Source organism: Oncorhynchus nerka, linkage group LG3 (genome assembly GCF_034236695.1).
Source record: "Oncorhynchus nerka isolate Pitt River linkage group LG3, Oner_Uvic_2.0, whole genome shotgun sequence".
Classification (NCBI taxonomy): Eukaryota; Metazoa; Chordata; class Actinopteri; order Salmoniformes; family Salmonidae; genus Oncorhynchus; species Oncorhynchus nerka.
This window is the reverse complement of record NC_088398.1, coordinates 20,485,322-20,498,961: the sequence shown is the minus strand read 5'-3', so window position 1 is coordinate 20,498,961 and position 13,640 is coordinate 20,485,322. Positions and strand designations below refer to the sequence as shown.

Sequence of the window (13,640 nt, the reverse complement as noted above, 5' to 3'; positions counted from 1 at the left end):
CTCTCTCCAGCTGTATCTCTCGCTTTCCTTCACCTTTCACCCTCTTCTCTTTCACTCTATCCATTTATATTCATCTCTTTCTCCATCTTTTTCTCTCAGGATCTAATAATCGATCCATACAGTCCTCTCACGTCATCCTCCTACATGTTCTCCTGCACTGCTCTCCTTTATCCTCTTATCCGGGCTTCATTTCTCCTCCATCTCCCGTCTATCCATCTCTCACTTCTGTCTTCTTTTGACCTCTTCCTCTCTTGACCTATTCCCACAGCTTCTCATCCTACTTTTTGCTCTCAAAATGCCATCCATCTCTCCTTTTCTCCAATTCTACCTTCTCTCTTTAGAATGGAAGTATGTGGTGAGCAGTACGGGCCGGGGCCCAGGACCACAAAGGCAGAAGGTAATGTCACGTCCATTTTGCAGTTGCCCGCATTCAGGTACATTGTGCCATTACCACAATGGCCAGCGGTGTGGGTGTTATTACTTATACATGTGGTTAATGGACCCCCTCTATCACACCATCTCAGGAGGAGCCGATGTCTTGCTTCCTCACAGAGTACAGAGGTAGCGGACCATGCCCTCATTGGATATGGATGGTCTGGAATCTGCCGGATAACAGTGTACTTATCCCTACGAGGAGATCCATATGATCTGTATCACAGACCAAGCAATCGTATTCTGTTGTAATTTTTAATTTATTTTACGAGGCAAGTCAGTTAAGAACAAATTCTTATTTTCAATGACAGCCTAGGAACAGTGGGTTAACTGCCTTGTTCAGGGGCCGAACGACAGATTTTTACCTTGTCAGCTCGGTCATTCGATCTGTAACCTTTCGGTTACTAGTCCAACGCTCTAACCACTAGGCTACCTGCCGCCCCATTTAACAGTCTGTCTAAAATGGGAATAATGCTGCTCTTTAAAAAAATGTAGATTCATTTTAACTTAGGCATCACATCACACTATTTATTTAGCTTGCCGTGATGAATAAATAAATGCGGCTTTCATTTGCTCTTAAATAATCAATCATGCCCCATTAATGTTCCTGGCAGTAACAACAACAAACATGATGCAGACTAAGTGCCTGTTTAACAAAAAACTGAATCTGATTAGATGCCATTTACCATCACACCCTGATGCATCATAATAAAACCTATTACCGTCTCCATGGCGATCAAGTCACCTCCATGACCTTTGGAGGTGAATTGATAAGGAGAAGCCCCCATTGACCCTGTCCTGTCCCGATTAGGATATTTGAATATGACAGGTCTTAGGGCACGTCCCAGGAATTTGGCTGATGTGGCAAAACAGGATTATTCTGAGGGAGGCCTGCCTCATGAGGAACCATCAGCGTCATGATAGGACAGTTCCGAAGGGCCCTGGCCTCTACCCAGAACTCTTTTTGGTGTTGGGCCTCCATATTGAAAAGTGATGGGCAATTATATGTTCTAATTAGAATCAAATACTTATGGGGAATCTTGTCAAGTGCTGTTTTGTGGTGCGTGTCATGAGGAGCTCCTCTCACCGTTGACCTTGAATCAGGGCAGTGACAAAGTCTTTAAGCCATGCTATGGTAAGATCTTCCTCTTTGAGCTGCTTAAGAAAAAGGGCATCCCCTCCTCTTCTTCCTCTCTCCTCTCCCTGGATTTGATTTGATTCATCTCCCTCCTCATTCAGAGCTCATTCTCCATCACTTTTCCTTCCCTCGCCCCTGATTGGGATCTGCAGTGAAGCGGATTAACACGTTCTGGCAGGAGAGGCAGGCTGCCCACACACACACACTGCACGTGCAGCACAGAGAGAAGCTGTGTATGTACATATGCATCACCTCCCAGCTGTGTACTAGAGTGAAGGAATGCCCAACTGTGTGAAGAAAATTGTGTGTGTACATAGAGTACCAGTCAAATGTTTGGACACAACTCATTCCAGAGTTTTTCTTTATTTTTACAATTTTCTACATTGTAGAATAATAGTGAAGACATCAAAACTGAAATAACACATATGGAATAAGGTAGTAAACAAAATGTTAAACAAATCAAAATTTATTTTCGATTCTTCAAAGTAGCCAGCCTTTGCCTTGATGACAGCCTTGCACACGCTTAGCATTCTCTCAACCAGCTTCACCTGGAATGCTTTTCCAACAGTCTTGAAGGAGTTCCCACATTGTTGGCTGCTTTTCCTTCACTCTGCAGTCCACATCAACCCAAACCATCTCAATTGGGTTTGGGTAGGGTGATTGTGGAGGCCAGGTCATCTGATGCAGCACTCAATCACTCTCACATTTACATTTACATTTAAGTAATTTAGCAGACGCTCTTATCACTCTCCTTCTTGTCAGAGCAGCTCACAGATCACTGCACCTGTACATAGATGGGCTGTTTACAGATGGGCTATCTACCTCATCACCATACTGTATTTATTTATTTATCTTGCTCTTTTGCACCCCAGTATCTCTACTTGCACATTAATCTTCTGCACATCTACCATTCCAGTGTTTAATTGCTATATCGTAATTACTTCACCACCATGGCCTATTTACTTCCTTATCTTACCTCATTTGCACTCAACCGTATATAGACTTTTTTGTTAGATTTGTGTTGTATGTGTCGAATTGCTATGCTTTATCTTGGCCAGGTCGCAGTTGCAAATGAGAACTTGTTCTCAACTAGCCTACCTGGTTAAATAAAAGTGAAATAAAATAAATAAAAATAGCCCTTACACAGCCTGGAGGTGTGTTAGGTCATTGTCCTGTTGAAAAACAAATGATAGCCCCACTAAGCGCAAACCAGATGGGATGGTGTATCGCTGCAGAATGTTGTGGTAGCCATGATGGTTAAGTGTGTCTTGAATTCTAAATAAATCCTAGACAGTGTCACCAGCAAAGCACCCCCACACCTCCATGCTTCAAGGTGGGAGCCACACATGCAGAGATCATCCGTTCACCGACTGCATCTCACGAAGACACGGCGGTTAGAACCAGAAATCTCAAATTTGGACTCATCAGACCAAAGGACAGATTTTCACCGGTCTAATGTCTATTGCTCGTGTTTCTTGGCCCAAGCAAGTCTCTTCTTATTATTGCTGTCCTTTAGAAGTCGTTTCTATGCAGCAATTCGACCATGAAGGCCTGATTCACAGTCTCCTCTGAACAGTTACTTGAACTCTGAAGCATTTATTTGGGCTGCAGATTTCTGAAACTGGTAAATCTAATGAACTTATCTTCTGCAGCAGAGGTAACTCAGGGTCTTCCTTTCCTGTGGCGGTCCTCATGAGAGCCAGTTTCATCATAGTGCTGTCAAAACTGTCAAAATATTGTCTGTGAGTATAACAGAACTGATATTGCAGGCGAAACCCTGAGGAAAATCAAAACAGGAAGTGGCTTCTATTTTGAAAACTCCATGTTCCATAGCCTCCCTTTGCTGGTTTTAAAGGGATATGAACCAGATTCCTTTTCCTATCGCGTCCTCAAGGTGTCAACAGTCTTCAGACATAGTTTCAGGCTTTTATTTTGAAAAATGAGCCAGAACGATAACATCGCGTCAAGTGGTCACATGAGTTTTGCTCACGCAACAGAGTTTGGATAGGTATTGCTTTTCCCTCTCCTACTGTGAAAGACATTTGCGGTTGATATATTATCGATTTATATATTTTAAAAACAACCTGAGGATTGATTATAAAAAAAACATTTGACATGTTTCTGTGGACATTATGGAAACTATTTGGAATTTTCGTCTGCGTTGGCGTGACCGCTCTTTCCTGTGGTACATAACACGGCAAACAAACGGAGGTATTTTGGATATAAAAATAACCTTTATGGAACAAAAGGAACATTTGTTGTGTAATTGGGAGTCTCGTGAGTGAAAACATCCGAAGATCAAAAGGTAAACGATTAATTTGATTACTTTTCTGATTTTCGTGACCAAGCTACCTGATGCTAAGTGTACTTAATGTTTTGTCGTGCGATCGATAAATTTACACAAGCTTGGATTGCTTTCGCTGTAAAGCATAATTTCAAAATCTGACACGACAGGTGGCTAAACTGTGTTTTCCTATATTGCACTTGTGATTTCATGAATATAAATATTTATATGAATATTTATTGAATGTAGCGCTCTGCTATTCAGCGGTTGTTGATGACACTTACAGTGGGATTGCAGCCGTAACAAGTTAAGAAATGCGAAAAATTAACTTAACAAGGCACACCTGTTAATTGAAATGCATTCCAAGTGACTACCTCATGAAGCTGGTTGAGAGAATGCCAAGAGGTCATCAAGGCAAAGGGTGGCTACTTTAAAGAATCTAAAATCTCAAATCTATTTTAATTTGTTGAACACTTTTGGTTACTACATGATTCCATATGTGTTATTTTAGTGTTGATGTGTTCACTATGATTCTACAATGTAGAAATAAAGAAAAACCCTTGAATGAGTAGGTGTCCAAACTTTTGACTGGTACTGTATGTAGCTGCACATTTCAGTGTTAGTACAAGTGCTTTTGAGCATTGGGTCAGTATATTTGTGTGTTTGTATATTAATGTTCTGTATATTTATGTGTGTGTATATTAATGTACTGTGTGTGTGTGTGTGCGCGCGTGTGTGAGTAGGGTACATAATAAGCATAACGTATGACTAAGTGTGTGTGCGTGACTGCATCCAACTCCATAATTCATACACCAAAGCACTTGCTTGGAGGGAGGCAGAGCGGCAAATGGACACATTTTGTGCCCATCCGCTCAACCCCTCTCCTCTCTTTCCTCTGTCTTTCTCCTCCTCTTTCCCCACTCACCAGTGCCAAGAGATTCATCTCAACTCTGCCCCTCTCCCTCGCTACACAATACAGATCAAACTAAACAAGCTAGAAGGAGCCTCTCGGTCTGAGGAATGGCAGTAGAACAGTGGTTCTCCTCTGGGCCTGAGGCTTGCTGAAGGAGATGGAGATGCATGGGGGAACCCTCATATGGATTCAGGCAGTGACACACTCCCGCGCCGAGGCATCTGGCCTGAATATTGTATGAGGCATTCTCACGGGCCACTGCAGAGCGGGCGCATGCACACAAACATGAAGGCTTACACACAAATACAGGCAGACACAGACACACACACACACACACACACACAGCCAGTGGAGCTTAAGCTAATGTGGCCCGGAGCGGCCCAAATCCCTGCCACAGCACACACACTTAAGAGCCATCTGCAACTGGAGCTCCATGTAGCTCTCCCACTGAAAGCCCTCACCTCTGCCATCCACAGAAAGAAAGACATAGGAGACAGAGGAGAGAGAAACAGCGAGAGAGACACTCTCAATGCGATCTCAGTTATTCCACGTGGTAATGGACAGCTGCAACGGCTGTACCAAGAATTTCATGATCCAGTGACATGGTCTTTATAGAGCGAAAAGGCTTTACTGTATATTAATTATAAGTGGCAAGTTAATATTTAAATAGCCAGTTAAAATGTATCTCCCCATTTTTATGAATCCATGAAAAAACCTGCGTGTATAAAAGGGTCAAGGCAGATAAATGATACCGCACATCCATGTTGGTGGAAAAAAGATACCACTTGAGGGCTAATTCGCTCAATGTAACCTCATTCACATTCCCTATCCAGAAACTCTCTCTATGCTCCTCCTCCTTTGTGCAACCCTCCATTTTGTGATAGCATGGTTTCATGGGGACCGGAGGCTTTTTGTTGGAGTGGCCTTGGAGCCCCGGCCAAGGCTAGGGGGTGGTGACAGCAGGTCCAGCTGTCCCTACCTCTGCCCTCCCGCCATGATCCCAAGCACCAGGCAGCCAGCCAGGCCTGGATGGATACTGGAACAGGCCCCACACAAGCCTGTAATCTGGCCACTGGTGTACATTTAAGGCCTCCTAGAGCCAGCCTATGTTAGCTAGGGGCGGCCATGCTAGGCTAACTGCCCTCTCAATCTGTTTCCTTCTTGGTCTCTCTGAGGTAATCTCATGGAAGTTACTGTACCTGCCCTCTCACTAGACATTTGCTTTAAGAGGAATCAAGGCTTGTAGCTTGTGTTTATATTTGTCTACTCTGGCTATGACAAACACATCCAAACAACTCTGGGTTCAACCAAAGATTCAGAGAAAAGCACACACAAAAAATAAAAGCGATCTTGAATACTCTAAAAAAGAAAAGAGAAAGAAATAAACATCCCTTTCTCTTGCTACATAAATAAAGACCTGATGGAGCTGATGGCTTTGGATTGAAAGCGCTCATCCAGACCAGAGTGGTGGTAGTCAAAAATAAAACAGCTCTTGATATCAAGAAAACATAACACCAGGTCACGTGGGCCTGCTTTCAAATATAAATCATGAACAGAAATATTGCCTACTTAATTTGTTAAAAATACATAATGCAAAATAAAACAATCAACAGGTTATAGGCAAACCCTAAAATAAAGTGTTATCAAATGTAAACTACCTTCTAAACAAGCATATTATGACCAAATTACAACTATATTACAACCACGGATATAAAAACAAAATGAAACACAGCGAGCCATTTCATTACTGCCTCTCCACCATGGCACTGTACTAAAATACCATATTGTAACACCTCTCCCCTCCCCCTCAGAACACACAACCACCCTGTTCACTCTCTCCTGCAGGGACTACACAGTAACTCCTCCTCCCCCTCTCTCCCTCCTCCATTACCTCCATGATGTCGACGTTGGTACGGCTCTCGTGGGGCTCGTTGTACTCGGTGTATTTGAGCAGGACCTTGTCCATGTCGGTGCTGGCGTACTGGAACAGCTTGTTGGAGTGGTTGAAGATGATGAGCGCGATCTCACAGTCGCACAGCACACTCAGCTCGTACGCCTTCTTCATCAGACCAAACTTCCTCTTGGTGAACGTCACCTGTGAGGGGAGGGATGGTGTGGGTATATTGGGGGGTATATTAGAGGGTGGTAGGGAAGGGATGTTGTGTGTGTGTGTGTGTGTGTGGGGGGGGTATTGGGAGGGAGAAGGGGGATTGGCAGGTGATATTGGGAAGGGGAAGGGGATATTTGGCATAGAAGGAAAAAGGAAGAACAATAACATTAGCGATACTGTAAAAGTGAAGGAATTTGTAGTAATAATTGGTTAAATGTAATAAAAGTGGGAGGGACTATATCAATAACAGTAAATAATAGTCTCTTAGAGAACAGCCAATGTGTGAACAAACAACACATTACAGACAGCTAATTAAAGGTGACAACCGGGATGAGGTCCTGCAGTGTGTTGTGGTTGTGTTTAATACCACTCCCTTGGTTTTGAGGCATTTATGCAATGGGGGAATTTGAGTTTGTTTGTTTTGCTGTAGACAGGATCAGAGAGTAGCGCGAGGAAGCAGACGCACGGAAAGGAACCACACAGGCAGATTCTACAGCTGCCATGTGAGACCTTCAATTGCTCGCTCTCTCTGTCTCGCTCTCTCCATCTCCCCTCTCCCTCTATAATTGCTTGAGCACCCCCATGTTACACTGATGCCTCTCTATGGGGCAGGAGCCAGCTTGTGCTCTCCTTGTCCTCCCCACGGTCTCCGTCTCCCTCTCTCACTGTCTCCGTCTCTCTCATTTCCTCGCCCTCATTTCCTTTTCTCTCCCTTTTCCTCTCTGTGTCGTTCTTGCTCACTCATTGCTTCCCGCTGCCACAAATCAAATTATATTGGGGTCGTATCCATGGGCAACCGCCTACCACCCCCTCCCTCAAACCCCATCACACACACTCCCACAATCAACTCCACACACACACACACACACACACACACACACACACACACACACACACACACACACACACACAGAGCAGAACATAGAAACAAGGGGAAGAAAGTTCAGCGAGGACAATGGCAAGCCAGGCTCACAGAGCTGATAAACAATACTATTACGATGACTCTCATAACCAATTATAAGACGGTTTATCACAAATAGAAATGCTCTGATTTGTCGGAGGCGTGAGGTACACAGAGTCTTCAACAATAATTAGTCTTGATCCTTCCTTCGACATGAATGCCAAGATAAACAAGCTGAACATAACTGACATTACGAATAGAATTGCAAGTAACCAATGGCAACGAACGACAGAACAAGACATCCGCCATGAGAGGGATGAGTTGTTTCATGGCCGTGTCCTGACGAGTGCGGTTGTGTGGCGAGGAGAGGAGGAAGCCACAGTGACAACCACAACCTCCCCAGCTGCTCTACTTTCTGCACCTGCAATGTTTCAGGAGTGTTCATGGTCTCTGTAGCATTCGGCGTTCAGTTAATAATCCATTACTATGTAAAGTATTTGTGGTTCTCACGCTCTCTTTTCACAACATGTATTTCACATGCTGTTGAATTTCCATCAGAGTCTATAACCTTGAGTCAATCCATTAGTGCTAATGACAGTATTTTGTGATCGACATCTAGTAGGATGATGGTTCACCAATATTTCTATCAACTTTTTATGAATCAACATAATGCTTGAATGCCTGAAGCATTTTGAGTCTCTGTGTGCTGCTCTATGAAAATGGGCACCTATAAAGAAATACAAAAAGCTTAAGATGACTTCAGGACCTCGATCCACCTAGTGTCTAAAACACTCAGGTTCTACTCAGCCAGGAACATTTTGGGGATGGCAGACGCATCACATCCATTACTCAATAAGCTCAAATGAACCAAAGCCCATTAACCAGTTAATCATTTTTAAAAGGATCATTTAGCCTGTCATCGTCTTGGAAAAATACTGGTGTAGTCATAGGCATGATAGAGTTCTAACATACAGATAAACATTATGCACACACACACACACACACACACCTGTCTGTTCCGTTCGTCTGTGATCCTCTGTATTTGGATCTTTTTCCTTCCCATGGTTCCGGTCTGGCGGTGGGAGGGGCAGGGGGCGTGGCGGGGTCGGAGGGCACGGCTGTCCTGTGGAGGTGGTTGGTGGGCACTGTTGCCGACTAGGCGCTTGGCTGTCGCACTCTTTCTCGTACACACTCTCTCTATCTCCCTCCGCTCCACCTGTCTATGGCAGCTGGTCTAGGAGCTCTTACCCCTGCAGGAAATAAGGAAGAAGAATGGGACCACGTGGCGGGGCCTTCAGATCATGGTCTGTACAGCAGGCAGGTCATCCACTGGTCCTCTAAATTAGGATCCTCTTCCCCTCTTTAATGCAGGTGTGTTACTCCTGGAAAACAGAGCATCGGATCAGTATGACATTCGGGACAGGTAGAGGTATCGTTCATGTACCATTCCTGCCAACATCCTTCAGAATCAACAATTGTCTTAGCATTTTAACCTCCACAGTACTCGACAGAGAAACCAAAGCGATGCATTTAAGTCAGGGTTCCTTTCGGACAAATTAGAAGCACGCTTCGAAAGAGCAGCTGCAGCGGGGGGAACTGAAGGATGGAGAACCCTTCTCTTGGGGTTAGTGTTTCCATGGGGGCAAGTGTGCCCCTCAGGGGGGCCACAGGGAGAGAGGCTGTGCTGTGTCAGCTTTATTAGAGGCATCACCGCCACATAACTGATCTGTTGGTTGCCCGCAGCAACTACCTGCCTGCCCGACCTGATACGCTGCATGTGATTCCCAATCGAAGGCAGAGCCCGGCCCCATGGCCCAGTGAGAATGCTCACCATGTGTGGGCTGGACGCTAATGCTCAGAGCTTCTGTTGCGTTTTGAAGTAGGCTCTTGGATTCTGTCACTGAACCAGTAATGTTATCATTACCACTAGGTTTTGTTATCTAAACTGTGGTAATTTGGCACTGTTCCATGTTATATAACACAGTGTTCCTTTAATAGAATGAAAATAAGTGTATTTAAAAATAAATATTTAATTGAAGACAGAAATGTCAAGGTTAAATCCGCAGTTGAATTAATAACAAAGCTGGCCACCCCATCTCTGTTTTGGTAAAAGGCTGAGGGAAGGGACTGGATAAATGTAACCACTCTCAAATTCTGAGAAAGAGCTATGGACCGACCATCTATAAGAATCTAAATGATCGTTTTAACTATGTTTTGAGGCTATATAGTGTTTGTTTATATTTATAATGTTTACAAACATTGGAGTAAAAACAAGCTATTATTTTGGGTTCTTATGGGGTGTGACTAACTAAGCTCATGAGGCATTTCTAAAGTTATATTCTTTTAAGAATCATTAGGTAAATATCATTGTTTTAATTAGTTCAAAAGTGGGTGCAGCAACTGCAGATTGCCCCTTTAACTAAACAGGGTTTTATTATTTATTTTTTGCAATGTATAGCAATTTGTAACAACAAAAAGAGAGAGGGCAAATGAGAGAGTGCAGAGTACATGTGTGCATATGAATTCATGAATGAATGAACGAACGAGCAGACAGCAACCCAGGAATGGCAACAGAGGCATGGACCATTTTAATTAAGCCCCACTACTACTACTATTTGTGGTTCAGCCTTAAAAATAGCTCTCTATATATACATCCAGACTGTGTACTGTTCACACACACCCGCATGACAGTGGGAACCGAGACATTGCATTAGAGTGAGTGCATCTGGAAAGCCTTGAGTGCAGTTTCAATACTACATCACCCACATTGTTTACCTGAGAGAATAGTAAAACCACCCCCTGATTAATGCCTGCTCTGCTACCATTAACATAAAAAACAATGACGTGATAGAATGGGTTCTGTGTGTCGGTGTGTGCAGGTACCACACATTTTCTTTTAGTTGAATCAATTGCCTTCACTATGGCAATGTGTTCTCCATGAATTATGCACTACGTATTTGGCTTGGAGGCAGGACAATAGGAGAAGTCTGAGAAAAGGGTGTTATGCATGTCATAATTGTTCTCTTAAAAATAAAGCCCTAGCAAAATAAATAGAGGTATCTTCAGCTCCCGTTTTACATGGAAAATATGGAGGGGGTTGTATTAGGGCATTTCCGTGGCAATGGAATTACGCTTTTTCACTTTGGCATACATTTTCAACAAATACAATTGATTTCAAAGTTTAACAAAGCATATAACTCAATGCACAAGGACTACTTTGAACAATTTACACGGAACATTTCACAAAAACGCATTTACTGGAAGAACTGTGCAGATGCAAAGTTTGGTAATATAATTACTGTAAAATCTCCCTCAGTTTGTTAAGCGACCACATTTGAGAAAAAAGTAAATATCTGCTCAAATTAAGATTAAAATATGTCTGCAGAAAGAACATTCAACACCTTTAGTTTGAAAAATTATATTTTGGGTATTGAACAACAGTAGGTGACAGAGTTACGGTAACGGAATTACATCATGAGTCCCTGATCTGTACTATATAGAAATGCATAATTATGGCTATGAATATAATTCTCTTCATGGTGATGTATCCTGAATAGGTACACAAAAAAAAGTAGAAATATGCAACATCCTTCTTTTGGGTATTATTCTACACACTGGGTATGATTGTAATGAGCTCCGCCCCCAAACAAGACCACATTTGGTTGGTCCGGACCAGACCAAATCTGAAACAATCATAGACTATGTTTCACAAGATTGGACATCACAGTAGAGTCGAGTACAGTAGAGCACAGTAAAGTAGATATGTTCAGTATAGTACATTCAATTATACTGTACTTTACTGGTGTATTGTACTCTACTTTAGTCTACTGTCCAAACTTGTGAAACATAGACTTCTATGATTGGTACAAATTTGGTCCGGCCAGGGCGGACTGACCAAATTTCAACATCCATGGAAGTGTGATGTTGGTCAGTGCCCAGTGGGTGAGGATGCTTGTTACAGTAAATGGAAAGAGGGTTGGTGTCAGTAAGAACCGGGAGAGGTGACATTAATGAGAGAGAGAGAGAGGAGAGAGAGGGGCAAGAAGAGCCTTCTATGCCATCAAAAGGAACATAAAATTTGACATACCAATTAGGATCTGGCAAAAAAATACTTGAATCAGTTCTAGAACTTTATGTTTGTGAGGTCTGGGATTCACTCACCAACCAAGAATTCACAAAATGGGACAAACACCAAATTGAGACTGCATGCAGAATTCTGCAAAAATATCCTCCGTGTACAATGTAAAATAACAAATAATGCATGCAGAGCAGAATTAGGTTGAAAACCTGAAAAGAGACGTTAAATTCTACAACCACCTAAAAGGAAGCGATTCCCAAACATTCCATAACAAAGCAATCACCTACAGAGAGATAAACCTGGAGAAGAGTCCCCTAAGCAAGCTGGTCCAGCAACACAATTAGGCCCAACCAAATCATGAGAAAACAAGAAGATAATTACTTGACACATTGGAAAGAATTAACAAATAAACAGAGCAAACTAGAATGCTATTTGGCCCTAAACAGAGAGTACACCATGGCAGAATACCTGACCACAGTGACTGACACAAAATTAAGGAAATCTTTGACTAATGTACACACTCAGTGAGCATAGCCTTGCTATTGAGAAAGGCTGCTGAAGGCAGACCTGTCTCTCAAGAGAAGACAGGCTTTGTGCACACTGCCCACAAAATTAGGTGGAAACTGAGCAGCACTTCCTCACCTGCCAAATGTATGACCATATTAGAGACACATATTTCCCTCAGATTACACAGACCCACAAAGAACTCGAAAACACATACAATTTTGATAAACTCCCATATCTATTAAGTGAAATACCACAGTGTGCAATCACAGTAGCAAGACTTGTGACTTGTTGCCACATGAAAAGGGAAACCAGTGTAGAACAAACACCATTGTAAATACAACCTATATTTATTTATTTTCCTATTTGTACATTATTACAACACTGTATATAGACATAATATGATATTTGAAATGCCTTTATTCTTTTGGAACATAATGTTTACTGTTAATTCTTTATTGTTTATTTAACTTTTGTTTATTATCTATTTCACTTGCTTTGGCAATGTAAGCATATGTTACCCATGCCTATAAAGCTCCTTAAATTGAAATTTAGAGAGGGAGAGTGAGTGAGTGAGGAGGTAGAGGATGTCCAGACTGTTTTTACAGTGTTGCTTTGACCACCAGATGACAGAAAGAGAAAAACAGTTGTGATCTGAACATAACAGTATGCCAGTGGAAGGGAGGACAGTAGCAGGTGACCCAACTGTGGTTTGTGACTACTATGATTTCCTATTGTAGGCAATTCAATTGCAGCAATTCCCTTACAGATTTATCAGTAGTTCGATTAATGATTTGTTAACAGAATTACGAGTTTGAATAACTTAATAATTAATTAACAAACTTGATATTAGTAAAAACACTACAACTATTTGGTTGGTCTTCCTTTACTTGTTACTTTTGTGAACATTCATTATCCTCCCTCCTCATGAGGGAGATAAATAAGAACATATCTTCAAGATTCGAGGGTTTTTGGTAACGGAATTTCAAGGCACAAGTTGGGCTGTTGCGGTAAAACCGTGTTACCGCCACACTGGTGGTCACGAGTCATGAAGGCAATCAAATTCCATGTGACCATTTAGTCACGGTAATTAGGCTAATGGTCATTAGTAGCCCTACCAAACTTACTAACTGCCTGGTACTCAGCACTCTATTGTCCCTCTAACCACACTGTCATCAATGATGGCCTCTACTAAAAAGAGGAGGATCAGCTTTCTATAGGCTAGGTTTACTATATTAATTTATTTCTTAATATGAAGTATATTGCTTATATTTACAACA

The 13,640-nt window shown here is 42.3% G+C and overlaps 1 protein-coding gene across 11 annotated transcripts in view; it reads right to left on the bottom strand.

Moving 5' to 3' along the window:
* The window catches only part of LOC115104036 (myocyte-specific enhancer factor 2D homolog), a 78,848-nt gene that overhangs the window by 30,800 nt on the left and 34,408 nt on the right, over positions 1-13,640 (bottom strand). For all 11 annotated transcript variants that reach the window (XM_029625190.2, XM_065009606.1, XM_029625207.2 and 8 more), the window contains exons 2-3: positions 8,788-9,160; positions 6,659-6,862 (exon numbers count right to left, since the gene is read on the bottom strand). In XM_029625190.2, the coding sequence (XP_029481050.1) occupies positions 6,659-6,862; positions 8,788-8,841 (258 nt within the window). In that variant the 5' untranslated portion in view covers positions 8,842-9,160. The remainder of the gene's footprint in view (positions 1-6,658; positions 6,863-8,787; positions 9,161-13,640) is intronic.